The following is a 22,829-nucleotide window of genomic DNA, read 5'->3' on the forward strand; positions in this document are numbered from 1 at the left end:
AGAAAATAAGGAAGTGCTCAAACACATACACATGTATGTATGTATGCATGCACACATACACAATGATGGAGGCATATCAAAGGGACATAGGAGAAAGTTGATGGAACTTCCCATGGTCAAAGTGGAATAATTTGACCAACAAAATAAATAATGTAATGTTGTATAAATGCCACAGGCATTAAAAGAGTACTAAGGGGATATTAGAAACAACTTTATTCACACAAAGTTGACAACTTAGTTGAAATAGACCATTTCTTGAAAGACAAAAACTACCAATATTCATTCGAGATGAAATTGATAACTCAATAATACTATGTCTATTGAAGACATTGTATTAGTATTTGTAATCTTCAAAAAAAAAAACACTGTCCCGGGAAAACTATAAAACATTTAAGGAAGAAATACCAATTCTCACAGTTTCTTCTGGAAAAATGTAAGACAGAATACTTCTCAACTTATTTTATGAAGCCAATCTTAACCTGCTACCAAAATCATGCAAAGATGGCACATGAAAATAAAACTACCAAACAAGATATCTTTATGAACACAAACAGAAAAATCCTCAATAAAATATTAGTAAGTTGAATCCAGCAATATATACAAGGAATATTACACCAAGATCAAAAGGTGTTCATTCTGATAATTCAAAAGTTGGTTCAATATTTGAAAATTAATAGCAACCCACCACATTAGTAGACTAAAAAGGTAAAACCACATGGTTTTATCAACAAATGCTGAAAACGCATTAGGTAAAATTCAGCATCCTTCTAAGATAACTCTCCGCTAACCCAGGAATAAAAAGAAAAATCTCAATAAGGGGCATCTACACAACAGTGTCTACAGCTAACATTGTAGTAGTTAATGATGAAAAACTGAATGCTTTCTTCCTAAGACTTGGAATAAGGCAAGGATGTTCACTCTTACCACTCTTGTTCAACATTGCACTGTAATTCTTGACCAACGCAATAAGACGAGACAAATAAATAAAAGGCATACAGATTAGAAATAAACAGTTTCTGTTGAAAGATGACATGTCTGCCTACATAGAAAATTCCAAGAAATCTACAAAAAGAAAGTCTCCTAAAACTGAGTTTAGCAAAAGTAATATATAAAAATAATATATAGTAGCGGCCGGGTGCGGTGGCTCACGCCTGTAATCCCAGCACTTTGGGAGGCCCAGGCGGGCGGATCACAAGGTCAGGAGATGGATACCACGGTGAAACCCCGTCTCTACTAAAAATACAAAAAATTAGCCGGGCACTGTGGCGGGCGCCTGTAGTCCCAGCTACTCGGGAGGCTGAGGCAGGAGAATGGCGTGAACCCGGGAGGCGGAGCTTGCAGTGAGCCGATATCGCGCCACTGCACTCCAGCCTGGGGGACAGAGCGAGACTCCGTCTCCAAAAACAAACAAACAAACAAAAAAAATATATATATATGTGTGTGTGTGTGTATATATATATATATATACATGTGTATATATATATGTATATATATAGTAGCAATGCACAATATATTTGGTTGGTACAAAAGTAATAGAGGTTTTTGCCATTGAAAGTAATGGTGAAAACTGCAGTTATTTGTGCACCAATCTAATAAAACGTTTTTTAGTGTAATATTGTTTTTTTATAAAATAAATTTGTAAAAGAATCCATCAAGATATTGTATAGACGGTGAAACCCCGTCTCTACTAAAAAAATACAAAAAATTAGCCGGGCGAGATGGCGGGCGCCTGTAGTCCCAGCTACTCGGGAGGCTGAGGCGAGAGAATGGCGTAAACCCGGGAGGCGGAGCTTGCAGTGAGCTGAGATCCGGCCACTGCACTCCAGCCTGGGCGACAGAGCGAGACTCCGTCTCAAAAAAAAAAAAAAAAAAAAGATATTGTATAGAAAATGTACACTAAGGTAATATATATACACTTCATAAAAATAGAATACATCTTGGCAATTGCTTAGTCCATTACCACCATGTACAGTGTATTGACATTTAACATTTATGTTAATTTGAACATACGAGATTTTTAATAAAACAAACCGGTCCCACTGGTATCTTTAAAAATTGTTTTAATTGACAGGAAAATAAAAAAAATTCTGGAATGTGGCCGGGCGCGGTGGCTCAAGCCTGTAATCCCAGCACTTTGGGAGGCCGAGACGGGCGGATCACGAGGTCAGGAGATCGAGACCATCCTGGCTAACACGGTGAAACCCTGTCTCTACTAAAAATACAAAAACTAGCCGGGCGACGTGGCGGGCGCCTGTAGTCCCAGCTACTGGGGAGGCTGAGGCAGGAGAATGGCGTAAACCCGGGAGGCGGAGCTTGCAGTGAGCTGAGAACCGGCCACTGCACTCCAGCCTGGGCCACAGAGCGAGACTCCGCCTCAAAAAAAAAAAAAAAAAAATTCTGGAATGTAAAATTACAAACATAACTGGATGAAAGTTTATATTAAAATGTTGAAGTTCCGTGCCATGAACAACTGTCATGAGGGCAAAGCAATTTTTTAAAATTTTTATCATAAGTAGTTCAGCTGATCTCACAAAATCACTGATCAAACAAGACTTTTAGTAGCTGTACTATATTTTTAAAAATGAGTCGTGTTTTTCTCCTTAAAATGAAAATAGGTAACTCCTATTAAAATGTATCAATACTTACAAAAATCTCCATAAGTTATTTTATAAACTTTGATCAAAATACTTAGTAACTAATTTTATGATTCTAAAAATAGTCAAATGCTCAAAAACTCTATTTGACTTTGAATCAGTTGTTTTTGTTTTTTGTTGTTTGGTTTGGCTTTCAGAAAAATGATCTTAGGTACTACACTACTATAAACCTGATATATACTGTTAGATGTTCAGAATAATCTTTGGGAAGTAACTGCTCCAATGTAATAAATAAAATAATAAGGGACTTTTCTAGACCATACTTCAAGATATGACCATTGTGGGATCATGAAAACACCTCAGAAGTACCAAGGAAGGCACACAAAACAGAGTGTAGCACCATTTTCAAGTTGCCAAGATTGCAACTGTTCAAGAGACGGTAATCTGAAAGGGGGCTTGATTGCCATGATTAATGTGGTTTAAGTATGTGGAATAGGCTTTGGAGAGTTCCTTAGTATGGATAGGCAGACACAGCTGTATAAACTATGAATACTCAGTGGTCCCATTGGCACTGTAGGATGAGGCTCAGACCCTCATGCAGTAGGTCTCTGCTTCTCATAGTGGTCGTGTTGTATACACCACTCCTTTTCATCCCTCAAGGCAAAAGGGATAGTCTGTTCCTCATCTACCATGAGGAAAGTTGTCCTGGGATGCATCACTTCATCCTGCGTGTATGCAACCAGCTGGATTAAATCTTGATTGGTGGCTATTCCAAATGGGAGGGAGATGAGTTTGTATTCCAAAGCATATGGACTCAAGGCACATTCCAAATCATTGGGTGGACAGTTCTTGAGGCAGAACCCTGAAGCAGGATCACGTTGGTAGTTGGGTGGACAGGGTGTATTGATGCACTGGTAACTTCCTCTCATGTTGAAGCACTTGCGATTGGGCCCACAGTGTACATTCTGCTCCAGGTACTCATCGTTATCTTGGCATGTCTTTCCACTGAGTGTGAGTTAATAGCCAGGTGGGCAGATGCATTGATAACTTCTAAAGGTATTCTTACACGCATGCTGGCAGGCATCTGTATTTTCACATTCATCAGTATCCGTGCAGGGTCTTCCAACTCCTTGAGACCGACAACCTCTTGGGCATACACAACAATAGCTGCCTCTTGCATTCTCACATATCTGGTTATATCTGCACTGATGGGTCCCATCTTTACATTCATCAATATCAAGACTTTTCTGCCTTGGTCATTCCATTTGGACAAAGATCAATGCACTTAAAGCCACCATGGGTATTCTTACAGTGCTGATCTGGTCTGCATACATTCTGTCTACACTTGTTCATGTCTATGCATTTTCTGCCTTTGAGCTGATACCCAGGTTCACATCCACAGTGGAAACTTCCTGTGGCATTGAAACAGAGCTGGTGACAGGGGCTGGATTCTTAACATTCATTAGTATCTTGACAACTCAGCTCATCAGAGGTTCTTTGAAAGCCAGTTCCACAATCGGACACACAGCGATAGGATCCAATCGTATTGTCACAGTCCTGACCAACGTGGCAGGTGTGCCTACCCAAAGCACACTCATCAGTATCTTGACAAGTTCTTCCATCTACAGCCATGGTGGGGCCTTTAGGGGAGGAGCAGTAGTAGGTCCCCATGGCATTGAGGCAGGTATGGGAGCAGGGATTCCCTGCTGCACATTCTTCCTCATCAGCACAAAACGTCCAACTGAGTCTAAGGTAAACCCAGAGGGGCACTGATTACTGTGATCTCCTTTGGATATTGAAGCATGAATTTTAAAACCCAGTGTCTCTTCTAACTGGTTATAGTCAGATTCCACAGAGGATGCATGAAGTGTTTCAACCAAGAAAGGCATTCTTCCCCGTGCCTGATCATAGAAAACGGTGTGGTTCCATGTGTATGGGATGCTGATGCAATCAATGGTGAACAGCCGGGTTGAGTAGGCATACAGCTGTCCAGGACCTGTTTGAATGTAGTCCTCTGTGTAATCCATGAGTGAGAACATGAGGTGTTTGGTTTTCTGTCCTTGTGATAGTTTGCTCAGAATGATGGTTTCCAGCTTCATCCATGTCCCTACAAAGGACATGAACTCATCCTTTTTTATGGCTGCATAGTATTCCATGGTGTATATGTGCCACATTTTCTTAATCCAGTCTATCATTGATGGACATTTGGGTTGGTTCCAAGTCTTTGCTATTGTGAATAGTGCTGCAGTAAACATACGTGTGCATGTGTCTTTATAGCAGCATGATTTATAATCCTTTGGGTATATACCCAGTAATGGGATGGCTGCGTTAAATGGTATTTCTAGTTCTAGATCCTTGAGGAATCACCACACTGTCTTCCACAGTGGTCAAACTAGTTTACAGTACCACCAACAGTGTAAAAGTGTTCCTATTTCTCCACATCCTCTCCAGCACCTGTTGTTTCCTGACTTTTTAATGATTGCCATTCTAACTGGTGTGAGATGGTATCTCATTGTGGTTTTGATTTGCATTTCTCTGATGACCAGTGATGATGAGCATTTTTTCATGTGTCTGTTGGCTGAATAAATGTCTTCTTTTGAGAAGTGTCTGTTCATATCCTTTGCCCACTTTTTGATGGGGTTGTTTGTTTTTTTCTTGTAAATTTGTTTGAGTTCTTTGTAGATTCTGGATATTAGCCCTTTGTCAGATGAGTAGATTGCAAAAATTTTCTCCCATTCTGTAGGTTGCCTGTTCACTCTGGTGGTAGTTTCTTTTGCTGTGCAGAAGCTCTTTAGTTTAATTAGATCCCATTTGTCAATTTTGGCTTTCGTTGCCGTTGCTTTTGGTGTTTTAGACATGAAGTCCTTGCCCATGCCTATGTCCTGAATGGTATTGTCTAGGTTTTCTTCTAGGGATTTTATGATTTTATGTCTAACATTTAAGTGTTTAATCCATCTTGAGTTAATTTTTGTATAAGGTGTAAGGAAGGGATCCAGTTTCAGCTTTCTACATAAGGCTAGCCAGTTTTCCCATCACCATATTTAAATAGGGAATCCTTTCCCCATTTCTCATTTTTGTCAGATTTGTCAAAGATCAGATGGTTGTAGATGTGTGGTATTATTTGTGAGGGCTCTGTTCTGTTCCATTGATCTATATCTCTGTTTTGGTACCAGTACTGTGCTGTTTTGATTACAGTAGTCTTGTAGTATAGTTTGAAGTCTGGTAGTGTGATGCCTCCAGCTTTGTTCTTTTGGCTTAGGATTGTCTTCGCAATGCAGGCTCTTTTTTGGTTCCATATGAACTTTAAAGTAGTTTTTTTCCAATTCTGTGAAGAAAGTCATTGGTAGCTTGATGGGGATGGCATTGAATCTATAAATTACCTTGAGCAGTATGGCCATTTTCATGATATTGATTCTTCCAATCCATGAGCATGGAATGTTCTTCCATTTGTTTGTGTCCTCTTATTTTGTTGGGCACTGGTTTGTAGTTCTCCTTGAAGAAGTCCTTCACATCCCTTGTAAGTTGGATTCCTAGGTATTTTATTCTCTTTGAAGCAATTGTGAATGGGAGTTCACTCATGATTTGGCTCTCTGTCTGTTATTGGTGTATAAGAATGCTTGTGATTTTTGCACACTGATTTTGTATCCCAAGACTTTGCTGAAGTTGCTTATCAGCTTAAGGAGATTTTGGGCTGAGACGATGGGGTTTTCTAAATATACAATCATGTCATCTGCAAACAGGGACAATTTGACTTACTCTTTTCCTAATTGAATACCCTTTATTTCTTTCTCCTGCTTGATTGCCCTGGCCAGAACTTCCAACACTGTGTTGAATAGGAGTGGTGAGAGAGGGCGTCCCTGTCTTGTGCCAGTTTTCAAAGGGAATGCTTCCAGTTTTTGCCCATTCAGTGTGATATTGACTGTGGGTTTGTCATAAATAGCTCTTATTATTTTGAGATACATTCCATGAATACCGAATTTAATTGAGAGTTTTTAGCATGAAGGGCTGTTGAATTTTGCAAAGGCCTTTTCTGCATCTATTGAGATAATCATGTGGTTCTTGTCTTTGGTTCTGTTTATATGCTGGATTACGTTTATTGATCTGTGTGTGTTGAACCAGCCTTGCATCCCAGGGATGAAGCCCACTTGTTCATGGTGGATAAGCTTTTTGATGTGCTACTGGATTTGGTTTGCCAGTATTTTACTGAGGATTTTTGCATCGATGTTCATCAGGGATATTGGGCTAAAATTCTCCTTTTTTGTTGTGTCTCTGCCAGGCTTTGGTATCAGGGTGATGTTGGCCTCACAAAATGAGTTAGGGAGGATTCCCTCTTTTTCTATTGATTGGAATAGTTTCAGAAGGAATGGTACCAACTCCTCCTTGTACCTCAGGTAGAATTTGGCTGTGAATCCTTTTTTGGTTGGTAGGCTAATAATTATTGCCTCAATTTCAGAGCCTGTTATTGGTCTATTCAGGGATTCAACTTCTTCCTGGTTTAGTCTTGAGAGAGTGTAAGTGTCCAGGAAATTATGCATATCTTCTAGGTTTTCTAGTTTATTTGCATAGAGGTGTTTATAGTATTCTCTGATGGTAGTTTGTATTTCTGTGGGGTCGGTGGTGATATCCCCTTTATCATTTTTTATTGCATCTATTTGATTCTTCTCTCTTTTCTTCTTTATTAGTCTTGCTAGTGGTCTGTCAATTTTGTTGATCTTTTCAAAAAATCAGCTCCTGGATTCACTGATTTTTTTGAAGGGTTTTTTATGTCTGTATCTCCTTCAGTTCTCCTCTGATCTTAGTTATTTCTTGCCTTCTGCTAGCTTTTGAATGTGTTTGCTCTTGCTTTTCTAGTTCTTTTAATTGTGATGTTAGGGTGTCAATTTTAGATCTTTCCTGCTTTCTCTTGTGGGCATTTAGTGCTGTAAATTTCCCTCTACACACTGCTTTAAATGTGTCCCAGAGATTCTGGTATGTTGTATCTTTGTTCTCACTGGTTTCAAAGAACATCTTTACTTCTGCCTTCATTTCATTAGGTACCCAGTAGTCATTCAGGAGCAGGTTGTTCTGTTTCCATGTATTTGAGTGGTTTTGAGTGAGTTTCTTAATCCTGAGTTTGATTGCACTGTGGTCTGAGAGACAGTTTGTTATAATTTCTGTTCTTTTACATTTGCTGAGGAGTGCTTTGCTTCCAACTGTGTGGTCAATTTTGGAATAAGTGCGATGTGGTGCTAGAAGAATGTATATTCTGTTGACTTGGAGTGGAGAGTTCTGTAGATGTCTATTAGGTCTGCTTGGTGCAGAGCTGAGTTCAATTCCTGGATATCCTTGTTAACTTTCTGTCTCGTTGATCTGTCTGATGTTGACAGTGGGGTGTTAAAGTCACCCATTATTATTATGTGGGAGTCTAAGTCTCTTTGTAAGTCTCTAAGGACTTGCTTTATGAATCTGGGTGCTCCTGTATTGGGTCCATATATATTTAGGATAGTTAGCTCTTCTTGTTGAATTGATCCCTTTACCATTATGTAATAGCCTTCTTTGTCTCTTTTGATCTTTGATGGTTTAAAGTCTGTTTTATCAGAGACTAGGATTGCAACCCCTGCCTTTTTTTTGTTTTCCATTTGCTTGGTAGATCTTCCTCCATCCCCTTATTTTGAGCCTATATGTGTCTCTGCATGTGAGATGGGTCTCCTGAATCCAGCAAACTGGTGGGTCTTGACTCTTTATCAAATTTGCCAGTCTGTGTCTTTTAATTGGAGCATTTAGCCTGTTTACATTTAAGGTTAATATTGTTATATGTGAATTTGATCCTGTCATTATGATGTTAGCTGGTTATTTTGCTCATTAGTTGATGCAATTTCTTCCTAGTATCGATGGTCTTTACAATTTTGCATGTTTTTGCAGTGGCTGGTACCAGTCATTCTTTTCCAGGTTTAGTGCTTCCTTCAGGAGCTCTTGTAGGGCAGGCCTGGTGGTGACAAAATCTCTCAGCATTTGCTTGTCTGTAATGGATTTTATTTCTCCTTCACTTATGAAGCTTAGTTTGGCTGGATTCGAAATTCTGGATTGAAAATTCTTCTCTTTAAGAATGTTGAATATTGGCCCCCACTCTCTCCTGGCCTGTAGAATTTCTGCCGAGAGATCTGCTATTAGTCTGATGGGCTTCCCTTTGTGGGTAACCCGATCTTTCTCTCTGGCTGCCCTTAACATTTTTTCCTTCATTTCAACTTTGGTGAATCTGACAATTACGTGTCTTGGAGTTGCTCTTCTCAAGGAGTATCTTTGTGACATTCTCTGTATTTCCTGAATTTGAATGTTGGCCTGCCTTGCTAGGTTGGGGAAGTTCTCCTGGATAATATCCTGCAGAGTGTTTTCCAACTTGGTTCCATTCTCCTCGTCACTTTCAGGTACACCAATCAGACGTAGATTTGGTCTTTTCACATAGTCTCATATTTCTTGGAGGCTTTGTTCATTTCTTTTTACTCTTTTTTCTCGAAACTTCTTTTCTCACTTCATTTCATTCATTTGATCTTCAATCACTGATACCCTTTCTTCCAGTTGATCGAATCGGTTACTGAAGCTCGTGCATTTGTCACGTAGTTCTTGTGCCATGATTTTCAGCTCCATCAGGTCATTTAAGGACTTCTCTACATTGGTTATTCTAGTTACGCCTTCACGTAATCTTTTTTCAAGATTTTTAGCTTCTTTGCGATGGGTTCGAACTTCCTCCTTTAGCTCAGAGAAGTTTGATCGTCTGAAGCCTTCTTCTCTCAACTATTCAAAGTCATTCACAGTCCAGCTTTGTTCCGTTGCTGGCGAGGAGCTGCGTTCCTTTGAAGGGGGAGAGGCACTCTGATTTTTAGAATTTTCAGCTTTTCTGCTCTGTTTTATCCCCATCTTTGTGGTTTTTATCTACCTTTCCTCTTTGATGATGGTGACGTACAGATGGGGTTTTGGTGTGGATGTCCTTTCTGTTAGTTTTCCTTCTAGCAGTCAGGACCCTCAGCTGCAGGTCTGTTGGGGTTTGCTGGAGGTCCACTTCAGACCCTGTTTGCCCGGGTGTCAGCAGCGTAGGCTACAAAACAGTGAATATTGCTGAACAGCAAATGGTGTTGCCTGATCATTCCTCTGGAAGCTTCGTCTCAGAGGGGTACCAGGCTGTGTGAGGTGTCAGTCTGCCCGTACTAGGGGGTGCCTCCCAGTTAGGCTACTCGGGGGTCAGGGACCCACTTGTGGAGGCAGTCTGTCCATTTTCAGATCTCAAACTCCATGCTGGAGAACCACTACTCTCTTCAAAGCTGTCAGACAGGGACATTTAAATCTGCAGAGGTTTCAGCTGCCTTTTGTTTGGCTATGCCCTGCCCCCAGAGGTGGAGTCTACAGAGGTAGGCAGGCCTCTTTGAGCTGCAGTGGGCTCCACCCAGTTTGAGCTTCCAGGTGCTTTGTTTACCTCAAAACATTTGTAAAGAACTGTTTACAATAGCTCCAATTTTTAAAATACTTAGGTATAAATCTAACAAAATTATGTGCAAGATCTGTATGTTGAAAACTATAAAACACTGATGAAAGAAATCAGAAGACCCAAGTAAATGAAGAGACATGCTATGATTATGGATTGAAAAACTCAATATAGTTAAGACGTCATTTCTTCCAATAAACAGAATCCACATAAAATCCCAGCAAGATTATATTTGTAGACATAGGTAAACTGATTTTAAAATTTATATGGAAAGGTGAAGAAACAGTAATAGCCAAAACAACTTAGAAAAAAAGGAAAAAGGGCCAGGCACTGTGACTCACGCCTGTAATCCCAACACTTTGGGAGGCCGAGGCAGGTGGATCATGAGGTCAGGAGATCGAGACTATCCTGGCTAACACGGTGAAACCTTGTCTCTACTGAAAATACAAAAAATTAGTTGGGCGTGGTGGCCGGTGCCGTAGTAGTCCCAGCTACTCAGGAGGCTGAGGCAGGAGAATGGCATGAACCCAGGAGGCGGAGGTTGCAGTGAGCCGAGATCACACTACTGCACTCCAGCCTGGACGACAGAGTGAGACTCAGTCTCAAGACAAAAAGAAAAAAAAATAGAAGATTTACACTATCAGATTTCAGATTTACTAGAAAGCTATGGTAATCAAGACAGTGTAGTATTGGTGAAAGAATTGACACATATATAGACCAGTGAAAGAGAATAGAGGGTCCAGCAATAGACCCACACAAATATGGTCAATTGATTTTTGACAAAGGTGCAAATGCAATTCAACAGTAAATGGATATATAAATTGTGGTAATTCCATACAGTAGAATTCAGCCATATAAATGAGTGAACTATTAAGATACACAACATAGATAAATCACAATTGCCATACTATACTAAATGAAAGAAGCCAATCTGAAAAGGTTACGTAGTCTATAATCCACTTATATATAACATTCTGGAAAAAGCAACACTATTACCCTAAAACCTTTATTTGAATAGCAGGAGTTATAGTCATGTCATTTGTCCTCTACATGGAGCAAATACATCATTTACATATTAAATATGTTTTCATGTTTTTCTTTTATTTAACCTTTAAACTCTAAAGTACGTAGTTCTGCTTGGCTCCAAGATGATTGTAAGAAACATGGACAATGAAATTGAATGACTATAGGTGACCATCTTAATGAAAACCTTCTCATAGCAGTTGTTCAGACCTGGGGCAATATATCCAAGAACCAGTCTTACCCACCACTATTCTTTCAGCCCCACTTCTTAACCTTATTTGGAAAATAACTGCATTTTAAAAAAGTGTTTACTTCTTGTGGTAATCAGTGTCTTGCAGTACAAGGAACCCTGATCTAGGAGTCTGAAGACCTAGGTGACTTTGGGCAAGTCACTTAATGTTTATAAGTTTATTTTTTATATCTTAAAATAAGGATAATAATACCTGTGCTGCTTACTTTATTTGTAAGGATCTCATGTGCCTTACAATAATTTCACAATGGTTTTACAGAGCAAATCACTTTATATGTTGTGAAGTGCTTGGTAAATGTGTCATCACTATTATTAAATAGAAGAAACCAGTATTTTGTGGCATTTTATGGCAGTTGAAGCCGGTTCAACTCTGAAATTTTCTATAATTTTAAAAATTAATGCAGAATGAATGAGGAATAAAATCAACCTCATGAAGTTGATTACTCTCTAGTTTTAGAATCTTATTTAACTGCAAGATAAGCTATTCTGGTAAATTCTGTGTGCATGGTGAGATATTTAGTGCAAATTAAATTTGTGGAAACACCACCAGGAAGAATAACAAGCAATATACTTCTTAAAATTAATTTCAGTTATGAAGGAATTCAGTTTTAGTTAAAACTGCAGTTGTTTCTTTCTAGCAGTAGATGCCAGTAGAGTTCTTCTTCTTCTTTTTTTTTAGTCAAAAATCAAATATGCGAAGCACTTCCATAGCAGTAGCTTCCTGGTCACATTACCATATATAGAAACACTGCTTTAAACATTAAATATTCTATTTTCTGGAAGGACTTGATAACAAATTGAAACAATTTTATTTTTAAAACAGTGCAGATTTAAAATATAGTGTTTTTGGCCGGGCGCGGTGGCTCAAGCCTGTAATCCCAGCACTTTGGGAGGACGAGACGGGCGGATCACGAGGTCAGGAGATCAAGATCATCCTGGCTAACACGGTGAAACCCCGTCTCTACTAAAAAAATACAAAAAACTAGCCGGGCGAGGTGGCGGCGCCTGTAGTCCCAGCTACTCGGGAGGCTGAGGCAGGAGAATGGAGTAAACCCGGCAGGCGGAGCTTGCAGTGAGCTGAGATTCGGCCACTGCACTCCAGCCTGGGCGACAGAGCGAGACCCCGTCTCAAAAAAAAAAAAAAAAATTGTGTTTTCAAGATACTCATGTAGTGAAGTTTACTCTTTTTGCTTTAGTAATTTTGTTTTAAAACTTATGCATTGTTTTAAATAAAGTAATTTTAGTGTTCTAGTTAGGAATCTGCAATTTCTGTACTTGAGCAACATTGAATATAAATAAAAATCTGGCTAGATATGTGTTAAAAATGAATATGGTTGAGCTGAAATGTTAGGATTAGTTTGTGTATTTGGCAATGGAATACCATGAATGTAATATTTGGGGGAGGTTGATATGTCAGAGAAGTGAATGATTAAAGAGGGTGATTGGAAGCAGGGAAAACAAGTTATTTTAAGAAGTCCACATGGGCACTGAGTAAAAATGTAATTCAAAGAATGAATAAAATTTAGTAACAGTGTAGAGAAAAAAGGAGAAGTTCGATGATAACAGTTCTACTACTGTTGTCTCTCTATATGAGCAACTTGGTGCTTGTTGGATTATCTATAAATATGGTTCCATCATAAATAAAATTCAAACATTTTCAAGTATTCAGTGATTCTACTTAAACCTTTAAATTGTTAAAAATGAGTGAATACTTTTTTCTTTTGACGTATGTTTATTGAGTATGTAATACATGCATTTATGAATTCAAGTAACTCACAATTTAGAATCATATAAATTCATAAACAGTACCTTTTAACATAATATTATGAGATCAGTGAAAACAAAGCAGCAAAGTTTATTTTCCTAGGAAGTATGTGGCAGACTTCACTGAAGAGATGACATTTGAACTGAGCCTTGAAGATGATTAGAATTTCCTTCAGTAGAGCAAATCAAGGGAATTCAGTAATTTTATCCACTTCTTCCCTTACAGAATCAGTCCATGCTTTGTAGATATTTATTGATGGCTACAGACATTTAATCAGTGTCTGTTTTGTGTAAGGCACTACCAGATGTTAAGAAACAAATTATTGTTATGCACACATAATATTTATACATAAAGCTACAAATTTAAGAAGTTTGTCATAGAGATGCTGTTGCATATTTGTTTAGATTGATATAAATTTTATTACACTAAACTAAGTATACACAAATTAGCTATTACATGGCAAAAATCATTGGTCAGTGTTTTGTTAACTGTTATTCACACATAATATTTATACGTAAAGCTACAAATTGAAGTTTATCTTATAGATACTGTTAATATTTGTTTAGATTGATATAAATTCCATTGCACAACACAAAGGAGCTGTTACATGGCAAAATTCATTAGTCAGTGTTTTCTTATTGGCCTTGTATGTAGTCCTAATTTGATTACATTATTGTGCCTATTTATTTTACTTGTCACTATTGTTTCTATTTTTTATGTTTGTCAAACAGTTGGCAGTAAATCTGAACTAAAATTTTTTTAGATAGATTGTTTTGATAGATCTTTTTATTTCTTTTCTTTCCTTCCCTTCCCTCCCCTCCCCTCTGCTTCCAAAGAGAACCACAGAAATTTCTTATCCTTTAGGGTCAAAAAACAAGTACTCAAATTTTTTGTTAAATGCCACAGGTTACTTTCTTTCCTGAAAATCGACAAGGCAAATTTTATTTAATTTTAATCAAAAGAGATGTTTTGTCCAGGCCAGGTGGCTCATGCTTGTAATCACAGCACTTTGGGAGGCCAAAGCGGGCCTATCACAGGCCATACAACTCCTGGCCTGGCCAACATGGAGAAACCCCATCTCTACTGAAAACACAAAAATTAGCTGGGCATGGTGGTGCGCGCCTATAATCCCAGCTACTCGGGTGGCTGAGGGGTGAGAATTGCTTGAACCCAGGAGCGGAGGTCACAGTGAGCAGAGGTCGCATGACTGCACTCCAATCTGGGGGACAGAGTGAAACTCCGTTAAAAAAAAAATAGATGTTTCTAAGTGAGATCACTAAATCAGGGGTTTAGGTAAGTAGTAGTCTTCAGTGGTAAGATTTTAAAATTAACATGTCTCAGCCAACTAGAAGGAACTTTTTTATTTCAATTGAAATTTCTTGCTATGGTGGATTTTATATAATTTAAATCTTGTATTTTGTTCTTTCTTTGCAAATTTTAGAATGTTTTAAAAGACACCCCTGGTAATAGACATATGTCATCAGATTATAAGTTTGATAACCAGTACTGACATACTAAGTGTCTGTAGTTCCTGTATGTATTAGGCCTAAATCAATGAATTAGAAACATTGCATTTTTTTAAAGTGCTATTTCAGATTGTTTTATTTATATGTGTGATAAATTTGTTTTGCAAGAGTTTTGTCATACCCATATCATACTAGTTTTTTTAATGAAAAGTTAGCTGCTTATAAGGATTCATAAAATCTGTATATTAGTTGATTTCCTAGAAAAAATACAACCTGTCTTTAGCATGTTGTATTTGGAGGACGGCTTGGCCTTCAATTGTTTGCATAGATTTGTCATACGTGTTTAACTAGTTTTCTTTTATTTAAAAAATGTTCAGCCTACTATATTTATAAAGCTTTATATTTAATGTTCTCATTAGCCTATATATTAATATTAAAACACCAAACATAAAGCCTTTTAAGGAGGTATTGCAAGTTTTTAAAATCCTCATCTCTAGCTGAAAAGTGTTGCTAAGAAAAGCTCAGTAATGTGCTGTTTTATATTAACAGGAAACAGAACAGCAGTAGTGGTTTGAATACCCTGCAAACAGGAAGTTTGACACATGCATAGCTCTTAGCTTCTGTGTAAGAAGTTGTGAGCTCCTTCTGGAAACATTTGCAGTTACATTAAGTAAAGTGCACATGAATGGCAGCTTATAGAGAACCACCTTGTAACCAGTGTACAGGTACAACTACAGCTCTTCAGAAATTGGAAGGTTTTGCTAACCGGTTATTTCATAGACACTCTAAAGGTACTGCACATGATCAGAAAACAGCTCTGGAAAATGACAGCCTTCATTTCTCTGAACATACTGCCTTATGGGACAGATCAAGTAAGTTTTGTTTTTTAAATGATACATTATAACTAGCAACTAAAATGGTAATTGGAGTTTTACAATCAAATGTAAAGAACCCTCTTTTGTTTGTCGTTTTCTGATTTTCACAAGGACATTTTGCAAGATGAAGTTGAGAGAGTTCCATAAAAACTTGATTATAAGTTGAGCTGAATCATTCGGCTTTCATCATTATGTGGTTTTATTTTTGACTATTTAAGTTCAATATCAGTGACAAAGTTTTCTATAAAATTCTTACATCATTTCTAATGTACTTTTTTTTGTTGTTCTTACATTAAAATGAAATAAGTTTTAGAAACAACCATCTGTTTACTTCTTAAAATGTCTTGTATTTATAAGCTTTAAACTTTGAAAGGGGCAACAAGACTCTTGAATTTATAATTACATTTCTATTGTGTTTGCTATGTTTTTATTTTTAAATGTATGTGTGAAAGTTATTTCAGTTTTACAAACAGGAATTTCTAAAATAAAACTATAATTATTCTATCTAAATTCTTACACTTATAACATTTATGGATATCAAAAACTTTATAATTATATTTTATGCTATTTATACATATGACTCAAATGCAGGGAAAACTTGGTTATGCATGAATCACATTCTTTCTAGGCATGTTAAAATGTTTGGACTTACAACTTTGCTAAAATGGTGCTGTGGAACCATTTCTGGTGCCATACACTGTAAAAGATAAATTGCACATATAAACAATACTAGTGCCGCCATTCTACATCTCACCTTGGACCCTCCTCAAGGTATTTCTGTGACTCCAATTAGAGGAACAATAGAATTACCCTTGAAACTTTTGCCCTCTTTTGTGTGTTTGTTTGATCATCAAATAGCACTAGGATTTGACTCTTTCTGTTTATGTCTTTGGTAGCAGTTAAGGAAGAAAACTCAGTTTAACAACAACAGCAAAATCAAGAATGGCTTACAGAATTTACTCCTAGGTTTATACAGCACCTTGACAGTGTTATAGAAGCTTATTTGAATTAATTTTTTACTGAATCAGAAATTTTTTTACATTCTTCAAACTATTTTTGGGAAATTGAGGAAAACATATATTTCTGCCTTTATTCCACTTAAAAGGTTTTGGGTTATTTATAGTCTTTACTGTATAGCAAGTTGATAGATGAGGAATGTGAATATATATCTTCAAGTTAATGAACTGTTGAATATTGAAATAGTGGTATATTATTAAACTTTACTATGTAACAAAAGCTTGTTAATTGTTGTCCTTTCCCTATTCTTTTAAATTGCACTCTCCTAAATCCTTTTGGAAATTATTTTTATGTGTTTCAAATATCTTTTAATTTAAAGTTAAATGAGGAATGAAGACAATTTAATTAATTTCTGTTTCATTAATACCTGCTCCTCATATACTGGGTGTTTAGTAAAAGTATCTCAAATAAATGAATGTTAGGGGTTTTTAATAATTAAAAGTTATGTTTGAACTGGACTTTCACCACTTTTTAAACGTATGGGGCCTGTGATGCTTTCTAAAACATATTTTAAAATCTAGTTATGAAAAATAGTATCATGAGCCATGATTTCTATGGGATAAACTTCTGTTTTTTTGTTTTTTTTGTGTGAAGTCAAAACAAATAGGATCATTGTACACAAATAAAATTAGGAACAAACCACGTAGTGCTGCACATAATATGCATGATGTAAGAAACCACGTAGTGCTGCAAATAATATGGATGATTCAGTTTAAAGAGTAACTGAATGTTCATTAATTAAGTATTCCTCTACTTGACTTTCCTTTTTATATCCCCAAATACCATAAAGAGATAATAATTTTATATGTAAGGATGAGTATGGTAGCATAAAGCTATAATTTCCTATTATGAAATGTGTTGTCGTAGAGGAGAAAACACTGATAGAGCTGAAATAGAGGAATCCGATCATTTCAGAATTCCAAGGTTTATTTTGGTGGTGAAAACACAATTTTTATTTATTTGATGAATGAGTTATAGAAGGAGTTCTGACTGTACAAAGTTATATATGAACCACATTCTTCAAAGCTACTTAAAGCAGTTTACTTGCATGACTTGTTTGACAAGGGAATGTAATATCTCTTGATGATAAACACTGAATATGTTTGTTCCTAAAGTGTTTTTATAATGAAATAAACTAAGCATAGAAACTACATCAATTTACAAAAAAATGCATAAACCATTATATAAAGATCAGTTACCAACTTAGGAGACATGAAATGCAACAAGCTTTAATCCAAGTTTCTTTCTTGTCCAGTGACATTATTTATAGGAAGAAACACAGAACAAAAGTCACATAGTGGTCTCCAGGTGTTTCATCTTTTGCTATTAAACTAAGTAGCAGAAATTCCTGTTTGATTAAATAAATATATAAGAGCTAATTGCATGCACATATAAATACATGAAGTTCAAAGAAAAGCATGGAGGAATTCTGCTTTTTGTTCCAACTCAGAATGAATGAAAGCATTGACATGCATTAAGTTGTCTTTCTAACAAATTTATTATGGTTAGCTTTTTAATCTTCCTTCGATCATAAATGTGTAGAGTTATACAATGCTGACTTAATGAAGGTGTAACTGCAGTATTATAAGAAGCAAATAGGTCAATACCATCAAATACTTTTCTTTCTCTTTTCCTATGTGAATTGACAGGCTATTTCTCTTGTAAAACAAATCCATATGAGTAAATCTTAGATTTAAATATGATATTAAACACATGAGCAATTTTTATTATGGATGTCCTCAAGCAAAGTTATAAAGTGATTACAGTAGACCACTTTAGTCAGTTTTACCTTTGCAGATTTTATACAGTCTCTCAGTTTACCTCCTATTTGTTAGCCCATTGAATCTGTATCATTTTAACTTCTCAGCTAAAAGACTTTCCACCTTGTCTTTTTATCAGCTTTTTCCACTTGAAACTATTCCATAAGCTTCTTGATAATAGTCAATTTCTACTCATTTGGTAAAACTCTTTTGAGTATTTACTATATCATAGTAAGTAAGCAAGGTTCTAGGAAAAATAAGATCTAGTTCTTACCCTCATAAAGAAGAGTAGGAAAAGCAAACATAATATAATATTCAAGGCATAATGAAATAGTTGCTTTAAAATGTCTAAGCTTACTGTGCAAGCTAAGTGTAAGAAAAAAGTTACTAAAGAGAAAATGGGGGCCTTCAAAAATATTAAAGAAGTAATAGAATTTTGAGACCTAGAGAAGAAGGTTATTTTAAGAAAATAACATACACAAATATGTGAAAATATGAACATTTAGAACTTACTTAAAAGGTTTAGTAAGATATAGTCTAGAAAATTAGTTTCTGGATTTAATCTTTAAAAGTTTTCTATTAGACATCCAGAATGTTGTACTACGCGAAATTAGTGGGCAGCCAATGCAGTTTTTTAAAGCGGAAAATAATATAATGCAACATTTGTTAAAAGAGCCTAAAGATTTTAACTAGCATAATACAGGATAAGTTAACTTACTTTACTACAGGGAAATGTGTATAGCTACTGTACATCTTCCGTTTTTGCTGGGCATTTAATTAGAATTAATGCTTTTAACATGACAGTCAACATGGCAATGAATAGTCAGATAATGGATTCCTTTTACAACAGTGCTTGTTCAAGATGCTGCTTCTGTCTGGAATTCTCTTTCTTCACGTCTACCAGTGGTGAGATTTGCCCATACTTTAGGCGTCCTCTCAGGTATCATCTCTGTAACAAAACCACCAATGCATCCTATTCATCTATCCTTCATCCTTATTAGAGTCTATACTCTTCCTTATGTTCTTATATCATCTTATACTTAACTTTTATTGTAGTTTATTTATAGTATTTAAAATGTATTACTATTAATCCTTATGTATCTATCTCTTATATTTGATTTTGAACTCCTTGAAGGCAAACAACTTGTCAGTTTATTTCAGTATTACTAGCATAATTTTCAATAAATCTTGAATTATTTGTTAAATTAACATTAAACATCACTGCAGTATTACACAAATGAGCTTCTTACTAATTTGTTCTATTGTGATCTTTGCAATTTATTTTAAAAGCCCGTGGCCATTAATCAAAAGCAGTGAAGTGCTGACCTGGCTGTAGTAAATACCAATTTTCAGTGTTACCTGTGTATTTTTATCATAATTTTTAATAAAAATTTAAATAACAAGCAGACTTTATACTAAAACTAAAGTAGTTGGAATATTAAATGATGTTGAAATCAGGAAATGATTCCATGGACCATATAGCAATGCAAGTACTATATCAACTGTACTAACATAATAAGAAGCTTTTACTTGCCTGTGCTTTGCAAAAATAGCCATATGACAGAGTTAGAAGAGAACTTGCTACTCAAAGTGTGGTCCCTGTCCAGCATTATTAGCATCTCCTGGTAGCTTGTTAGGAGGAAGAATCCCAGGTCCCACCTAGACCTACTTAGTCAGAATCAGCATTTTAAAAAGATTTCCGGCTGATTTATATGCACATTAAGGTGTGAGAAGCACTTTTTCCCTAATAACATTTTCATATGATTTCCAAATGTATATCTTCACTGGAGAAAATTTTGAAACTATAGGAAAAAAACAAAGAAAACGGTAAAAAAAAAAAAAAATTCTGCCAAAAGGTGTAATGACTGTTATCATTTTTGTATATATACTCTATTTTGTGTATAGACACACAAATTTCTACCAGCTCCATTTTTTTTTTTTTTTTAAACAGAGTCTTACTGTGTCACCCAGGCTGGAGTGCAATGGTGGGATCTTGACTCACTGCAGCCTCTGCCTTCAGGCTCAAGCGATCCTCCCACCTCAGTCTCTTGAGTAGCTGGGACTACAGGCACATGCCACCATACCTGGCTAACTTTTTGTATTTTTGGTAGAGACGGGGTTTCACCATGTTGCCCAGGCTGATCTTGAACTCCTGAGCTCAAGTGATCTGCCTGCCTTGGCCTCCCAAAGTGCTGGGAATACAGGCCTGAGCCACCGCACCCAACCCAGCTCCAAAATTTGGCTCTTTCAATACATAGTGTTTGGTAACATTTTTCATTTTTCTTTACAAAGAGTTGTTCTACAATACTATTTTATATTAAATCATAAGTATATACCATAATTTATTTAACCAATCATTAGCCATCTAGGCTGTTTTTAATGTTTTGCAATTACATTTAAAAATGCCATGATAAACATCTTTATAACTAAATCTTTGTACATATTTAGGATTATTTTTATATTTTATAGGATTAATTTGAAGAAGTTATGACCATTTTAAGGCTTTTGCATTAAATTAATCCAATTCCAGGTAAACCTGCATATCCTTTTGGAGTTAATTACTATAGTAATTATTTTTTCATAGATTATAGCACTTGAGAATGCATGAAAATAATTATATAGCTACTATCCTTAATTATATTTTTAAAAACAAATTTAAGGCCGGATGTGGTGGCTTATGCCTGTAATCCCAGCACTTTGGGAGGCTGAGGTGGGCAGATCACTTGAGGTCAGGAGATCAGCAACAACCTGGCCAACATGGTGAAACCCTGTCTCTACTAAAAATGCAAAAAAAAGCCAGGGGTGGTGGTGCACACCTGTAATCCCAGCTACTTAGGAGACTGAGGCAGGAGAATCACTAGAACCCAGGAAGCAGAGGTTGCAGTGGAGCAAGATCGCACCACTGCACTCCAGCCTGGGTGACAGAGTGAGACTCCATCTCAAAAATAAAATAAAATAAAATGAAAAAATGAAAACACATTTAACATTGTAAAATTTATTCTCAAAAACAATGTATTGATATTTTAAAAAATTAAAAATATAATGGCCCATTATACTTCCTTCTGTTACAACTACCAGAGTCATGGTAAAAACATTATGTTTGTCCCCTCCAAATCTCATGTTGAAATGTGATCCCCAGTAATGGAGGCAGGGCCTAATGGGAGGTGTTTGGGTCATGGGGGAGGATTCCTCATGAATGGCTTGGTGTCCTCCCAATGGGTAATGAGCTGATTCTTGCTTTATTAATTCATGCAATAACTGGTTGTTTTTTAAAACATACATGGCACCTCCCCCTCTGTCTTGCTCCCTCTCTTGGCCTGTGACACGCCTGCTCCCTCTTTGCCTTCTGCCATCATTGAAAGCTTCCTGAGGCCCTCATCAGAAGCAGATGTTGGCAGTATGCTTCTTCTACAGTCTGCAGAACCATGAGCCAAAATAAATCTCTATAAATTATTCTGCCTCAGGTATTTCTTTATAGTAATGCCAAAATAGACCAGTCCATAACAAAAATCTGAATGTGGAAAATATGAATTTCAGAATTTAGCTCCATTCTTTGTAAGTTGACACTGGAAAGTTTTATTTCTTCCTCCCTCCCCCTCAGCTTTATTAAGGTATACTTGACAAATAAAATTGCTTATATTTATAATGTACAACATGATGATTCAATATAAGTATACATTGTGAAACGACTAAAACAAATGAATATCCGCCTCACATAGTTACTTTTTCATGGCCAAAAATTCAAGATTTAATCTCTTAGCAATTTTCATGTATAGTCATGCCTCAGAGATACTGCAGGTCCAATTCTAGACCACCACAATACAGCTAAAGTCACAGTAAAGCAAGTCACACACACTTTTTGGTTTCCCAGTGCATTTAAATTATGTTTATAGTCTATTCAGTGTGCAATAACATTATATCTTTTTAAAAGTACATATCTTAATTTGAAATTACTTTATTGCTGAAAAAATGCTAAAGATCATCTCAGCTTTCAGCGATTCCTAATTTTTTTGCTGGCAGAAGGTCTTGCCTTGATATTTGGCTGCTGATTGATCAAGGTATTGGTCGCTGAAGGTTGGGATGGCAGTGGCAATTTCTTAAAATAAGACAACAATGAAGTGACACACTTGACTGACTCTTCTTTTCATAAAATATTTCTCTGTAGCATGTGATGTTTTGGGTAGCATTTTGCCCACAGTAGAACTTCTTTTAAAATTGGGGTCAGTTCTCTCAAACTATGTTACTGCTTTACCAATGAAATTGATATAATATTCTAAATTCTCAGGTGTCATTTCAGTAATCTTCACAGCATCTTTACTAGAAATAGATTCCATTTCAATAAACTACTTTTTTTGCTCATCTGCAAGAAGCAACTCCTCACCTGTTATAGTTTTATCATGAGATTGCAGCATTGCAATCACATCTCCAGGCTCCACTTTTAATTCTAGTTATCTTATAATTGTTACCACATCTGCAGTGACTTTCTCCACTGAAATTTTAAACCACTCAAACTCATCTATGAGAGTTGGAAACAACTTCTTCCAAACTCCTGTTAAGGTTGATATTCTCACCTCCTCCCATAAATCACAATGTTCTTAATGGCATCTGGAATGGTGACTCCTT

At 36.5% G+C, this 22,829-nt stretch overlaps 1 protein-coding gene and 1 pseudogene across 2 annotated transcripts in view; one reads left to right on the plus strand and one right to left on the minus strand.

Moving 5' to 3' along the window:
- Positions 1 to 22,829, plus strand: part of PRKACB (protein kinase cAMP-activated catalytic subunit beta) — a 170,662-nt gene that overhangs the window by 65,020 nt on the left and 82,813 nt on the right. The window contains exon 1 of one of the 2 annotated variants that reach the window (XM_033225407.1): positions 15,137 to 15,426. The exons of the other annotated variant lie outside the window; for it this stretch is intronic. Within the exon in view, the coding sequence (XP_033081298.1) occupies positions 15,240 to 15,426 (187 nt within the window). The 5' untranslated portion in view covers positions 15,137 to 15,239. Of the gene's footprint in view, positions 1 to 15,136; positions 15,427 to 22,829 lie in introns of those variants that run through there. 2 annotated transcript variants of the gene reach the window in all.
- LOC117091323 lies at positions 3,106 to 4,621 on the minus strand (annotated as a pseudogene).

The sequence above is a fragment of the Trachypithecus francoisi genome, unplaced genomic scaffold (genome assembly GCF_009764315.1).
Source record: "Trachypithecus francoisi isolate TF-2019V2 unplaced genomic scaffold, Tfra_2.0 Lachesis_group12, whole genome shotgun sequence".
NCBI lineage: Eukaryota > Metazoa > Chordata > Mammalia > Primates > Cercopithecidae > Trachypithecus > Trachypithecus francoisi.